The sequence below is a fragment of the Trichosurus vulpecula genome, chromosome 2 (genome assembly GCF_011100635.1).
Source record: "Trichosurus vulpecula isolate mTriVul1 chromosome 2, mTriVul1.pri, whole genome shotgun sequence".
NCBI lineage: Eukaryota > Metazoa > Chordata > Mammalia > Diprotodontia > Phalangeridae > Trichosurus > Trichosurus vulpecula.
The window spans coordinates 82795640-82800829 of NC_050574.1; the positions used below are offsets into that span (position 1 = coordinate 82795640).

At 40.6% G+C, this 5190-nt stretch overlaps 1 protein-coding gene across 1 annotated transcript; it reads left to right on the forward strand.

Annotated features, from left to right (window-relative positions):
* The first annotated feature begins 3857 nt into the window (after nucleotides 1-3857).
* LOC118835529 (putative olfactory receptor 52P1) lies at nucleotides 3858-4814 on the forward strand. Its single transcript, XM_036742717.1, has one exon. The coding sequence runs from the start codon at nucleotides 3858-3860 to the stop codon at nucleotides 4812-4814; it is 957 nt and encodes a 318-aa protein (XP_036598612.1).
* The last annotated feature ends 376 nt before the right edge of the window (nucleotides 4815-5190 follow it).

Genomic DNA, 5190 nt, shown 5'->3' on the forward strand with positions numbered 1-5190 from the left:
GAGATTACAGATTAGACTCTAGACCATCACAATAAAGCAAATCACATGAATTTTTTGGTTTCCCAGTGCATACATACTTTTTGGTTTTCTAAGTATGCAACAGTATTATATCTAAAAAAACCCAATGTACATGCCTTAATTAAAAATACATTATTGATAAAATTCTAATCATCATCTGAGCCTTCAGAAAGTTGAAATCTTTTTGTTGATGGAGGGTCTTGCCTTGATGCTGATGACTGCTCAACTATCAGGGTGGTGGCTGCTGAAGGTTGGGGTGGTAGTTACAATTTCTTAAAATAAGACAACAATAAAATTAGCCACACGGATTGATTCTTCCTTTCACTTGAACATTTAGAGGTCACTGCAGGGTTATTAACTGGTCTAATTTCCATATTATGTTTCAGGGAATAGGGAGATAGAAGGAAATGGCCAGTTACAACATTTATTGATTAAGTTCTCTGTCTCATATAGGTGCAGTTTCTGGCACCCCAAAACGGTTACAATGGTAATATCAAAGGTCACTCATCGTGGATCATAATAACAGATATAATAGTGAAAAAATTTGAAATATTGTGAGAATTACCAAAATGTGACACAGAGACACAATGTGAGCACATGCTTTTGGAAAAATGGAGCTGATGTAAAAAACTCAATGTCTGTGAAGCTCAATAAAGTGAAATGCAATAAAATGAGGTGTGTCTATGGTGAATGGAGAACTAGTCAAAGAAAAAAAAGACCTAGGTTGAAGGCCCATCTCTGACACATACTGTGTGTGGCTCTAGGGAAGTCACTTAAAATCTTGGTGCTCCAGGTAATTATCGAAGACTAGTGCTTATCTGTGTTGGTAGATGGTGTAGCTTCACCAGGTGATCCTTGATTAATGAAATCAGGATCCAGTCCAAGAAAAAATACAAGATTGTGTTTATCTGCCTTGACAGAAGTTCATATGAAAAAGAAGTCAGGGCTTTAGTTTATCACAAAGTCAGTAAGCATCATAGTATCACTTTTAGTGGGGCAGCTATATGGTACCTGGTTCCTAGGGTACCTGTGCTAGAGTCAGAAAGACTTATCTTCCTGAGTTTAAATTTGCATCAGACACTCACTAGGTGTGTGGCCCTTGGCAGGTCACCTAACCTTTTTTGCCCTAGTTTCCTCATCTTTAAAATGAGCTAGAGAAGGAAATGGCAAGGTATCTTAGTATTTCTGCCAAGAAAATTCCAAATGGCTCCCAGAGTTGGATATGACTGAAAAATGACAACAACAATTGCTTCTAATAGGTCGCAGTAATAGTATTCTGTCCAAAGGGATACACACACACACACACACACACACACACACACACACACATATATATATATATATATATATGGAGAGGGAGAGAGAGAGAGAGAGACAGAGAGAGAGAGAGAGAGAGGGAGAGAGAGGGAGAGAGAGAGAGAGAGAGAGAGAGAGAGAGAGAGAGAGAGAGAGAGAGAGAGTCCTGCTTTTCTCTGTCTTAGGTTTTATCTGGAGCCCTGGGTTCAGTTCCAGTTGTCAGACTTTAGGAGACACCTTGATAAATTAGGGAATATACAAATAAGTAAGTCCAAGTGAATTACAGGTCTGACAACTCTTAAATATGGGGAATGGTTGATGCAATTTGAGACAATTAATTTGAAGAAGAAAAGATCTAAAAGATCTAGTGGACACCATTCATTCATTCATTCATTCAACAATATTTCCAGAGTGGCTACTATATGATAGAGTCCTAAAGAATGCAATGGTGCAAAAGACATAGTCCCTGCTCTCAAAGAGCCTTCTATCAAGCAGGGTGGAGAAAAAGATACACAGACATTGAAAAAAGAGGTAATATGACATGTCTTAAGATAGACAAGATAAGTAGGATTTCAGAAGAAAGAGGGTTCTCTTCCATTTGGCAGTTAGTTAAGGATTGGAGATTAATTCTGGAAGACTTGAGTGAGAATATGGGATTTTAGTTGAGTACTAATACTTGTTGTTGTTTGTCCTTTGTTCTCAAAGAGGACCATGACATCAGGAAAGTGATGTCATGATTTGCAAGTGAATTGGAGTTAAATGAGGGAGACATGTGCAAAGTCACCAGCCTCACTTTCTCCTTCAGAGCCATCTGTTCCAGTGGCAAGATACAGGTCCCAGCCCAAGTCTGCCTTGGTCATTATTTAGACTATGATGGCTCAGAGTGAGTATAAATAGCAATTGTTTCTATTTTGGCCAGAAACCCTGAGGGTCTTCCCCACCCAGACAAACAATAGGTAAATAAATGTTAAAGGCCAGGCAGGGTACCACTGCACTAGTGCTAGGGTCTACCTGAATTTCTGACTCAGAACTCCAACTTTAGCTCTTCCCTTATCTCCTCATGTTCTCTGATTTGGCCCAATCATTTCACCCTGGCTGGGGGCAATAAAGAAAGGGTTATTTATCCTTATTAAATTTTATGCTGTTAGTTTTGACTGACCCTCAAAATATTTTTGAACTCAAATTTCAATGTATTAGCCACATTTCCTCATCAGAGTAAAGAGAAGAGAGCACAAGACAAAGAGAGAGAAATAGAGAGAGAAAGAGACAGAGGTAGAGTGAGAAAAATTGAGATGGAGAGAGTAGGAGGCAGAAAGACTGGTAGAGAAGAAAGGAGAGAGAAAGAGAGAGAGAGAGAGAGAGAGAGAGAGAGAGAGAGAGAGAGAGAGAGAGAGAGAGAGAGAGAGAGAGATATTCTGTTTTGTTCTGTAGGCAAGTGAAGGCATACTCCTTATCCTACATGTAAGAAGAGAGATAAAATAGATGACTAGTAGAGGAAAACATGATTTCCTAAATGTGGAAACTATGCCTTATGGATTTTTCATGAGAGAGATACAAACTAACATGAACACACATTGAAATACATCAGGACAGGTAGAAAACATGATAGAGCTGATAGGTCAGGATTTGAGACGTCCTATTTTTATAATAAAGAAAGGCGCCAAAAGGACAAGAAACTTATTTAAAGGCTACTTGATGAAGCAAGACTAGAATCAGGACTCTAGACTTCTACAGAAAACTTCATAACTTCTCAGCATCAAATTGTGAATGCATCATGGGGCATTTATAGGTTTGGGGACAGTGAGTGTGGTGTGGTAGGAAGAATAGTGGGCTCAAGGTCAAGAGAGGTCTCAATTTTAATCCCACATCCAAAATTTACTGGATGTTTGAACATGCTCCCTAACATTTCTGAGTCTTAGTTTGCTTATCTACAAAAGAGGAAAAACAATGCCTACAATATCTACATGACAGGGATATTAATGAGGATCAAATGAAATAAAGTACATAAATCACTTTAATGTAATTTATTATTATTATCATTTTCATCATTTTATGATTATATCATGTTCTCATTTGGAGGAGAGCGTGTCTGAGATTGGGGTATGGTGAATGGGAAAAGAACTCTGCTCTAGAAGTCAATAGCTCTAGAAGCCCCTAATCCTACCTTTGCTATTGTCATTGAATAGTTTTGAAACAATCACTTGTCCTTTCTGTATTTGTTTTACAACCATAAAATAAGGGATTTTGAGTCATAACCTAACCATTTCACAGGGAATTATAAAGGGACATGCCTTTGAAAAAAGAAAAAAAAACCCTTACAAAATGGGAGCTGTAATTGACACTACTATTGGGCTGAGGTCGGGAGGTACCTATCTGTGGATATGGAGTATGGAGCTATGTCTCATTGGGAAGAGTAATCTGAGAGAGTCACTAGCCTTTACACTACTCCATAAGTTCATTGCCATTTGACTTCTTTGTCCCTTTTTCAGGATGGATTCACTGTGAATCACAGCTCTTTGGGTTGACTCTTTGGGAGTGCCACCATGGTGGGCAATGCCACCATCCCCAGCTTCTCATCCTTTTTCTTGGTTGGTATTCCTGGTCTAGAAGTCTTCCACTGTTGGTTGAGTATCCCTGTTTGCTTTCTGTATGCCCTGACCCTGATGGGGAATGGCCTCATTATCCTTGTGATAAGAGAAGAATCCAGCCTTCATCAGCCCATGTTCTTTTTCCTTTGTATGCTGGCCTTTGATGACGTAGCCATTGCCTCAACCACAGCCCCCAGGATGCTTGACATATTTTGGCTGGATGCTCATGTCATTGGATTTGATGTCTGCTTAGCCCAAATGTATTTAGTCCACACCTTTTCCATCATTGAATCGGCTCTCTTGGTAGTCATGGCCTTTGATCGCTATGTTGCCATCTGCCATCCACTGCATTATGCTACCATCCTGACCACTCCTTTGGTCATCAGGCTAGGGGTGCTAAGTGTGGCTCGAGGTGCCATTATGGTTTTGCCCAGCCCATTGCTCATTAAACGGTTGAGGTATTGTACCCAGAATGTTATACGACATGCCTACTGTGAACACATGGCTGTGGTGAAGCTTGCCTGTACCAACACCTACATCAATCGTAGCTATGGTATCTTTGTGGCCCTCTCAATCATACTGCTGGACATTGGACTTATTTCTCTGTCCTATGTCAAGATCCTTCAGGCTGTCTTCCGACTCTCTTCCAAGGATGCCCGCTCTAAGGCACTAGGCACTTGTGCTGCCCATATCAGCACTATCTTGATCACCTATATACCTGCGCTGTTTAGTTTCCTCACCCACCGAATTGGTGAGCGGGTGCCCCCATCCCTTCACATCATCTTTGCAAGCATGTATCTTCTGGTTCCACCAGCAGTTAATCCACTAGTCTATGGTGTAAAGACCAAGCAGATTCGTGACCGAGTGGTCATCCTCTTCCTCAGGAAAAAAGATAAAGCCTCTAAGCACTAGTACAGGCTTAGGCGTGTCATTTCTTGGGACTGGAACCACTTTCTGTGAGGAATCACTGAAATTGGACTGAGAGGACAATCCAACTGATGCTCTGTCTACAGTTGGCCTTTTTGCAAACCCTGACACGTTTTGTCTACCCTCATCTTCCCCACAATCGTTGCAGGGAGTTTCGGTAGAGTGTAATAGGAGAGTTCTGATAAAATCGACTGATTTGGGTCTGTCTTGAAGGTGTTCTTCATATTTACCTTGACCTGGTTTATCTACCTCCACGTACTGGTCAGAGTTTGAGGCCTGAGTCAAGCTCTTGCCTCTGATCTAGGAAAGGTAAATTCTACACATCTCAAACCACCTGAGGAAGAACATGAAGAAGCAATCC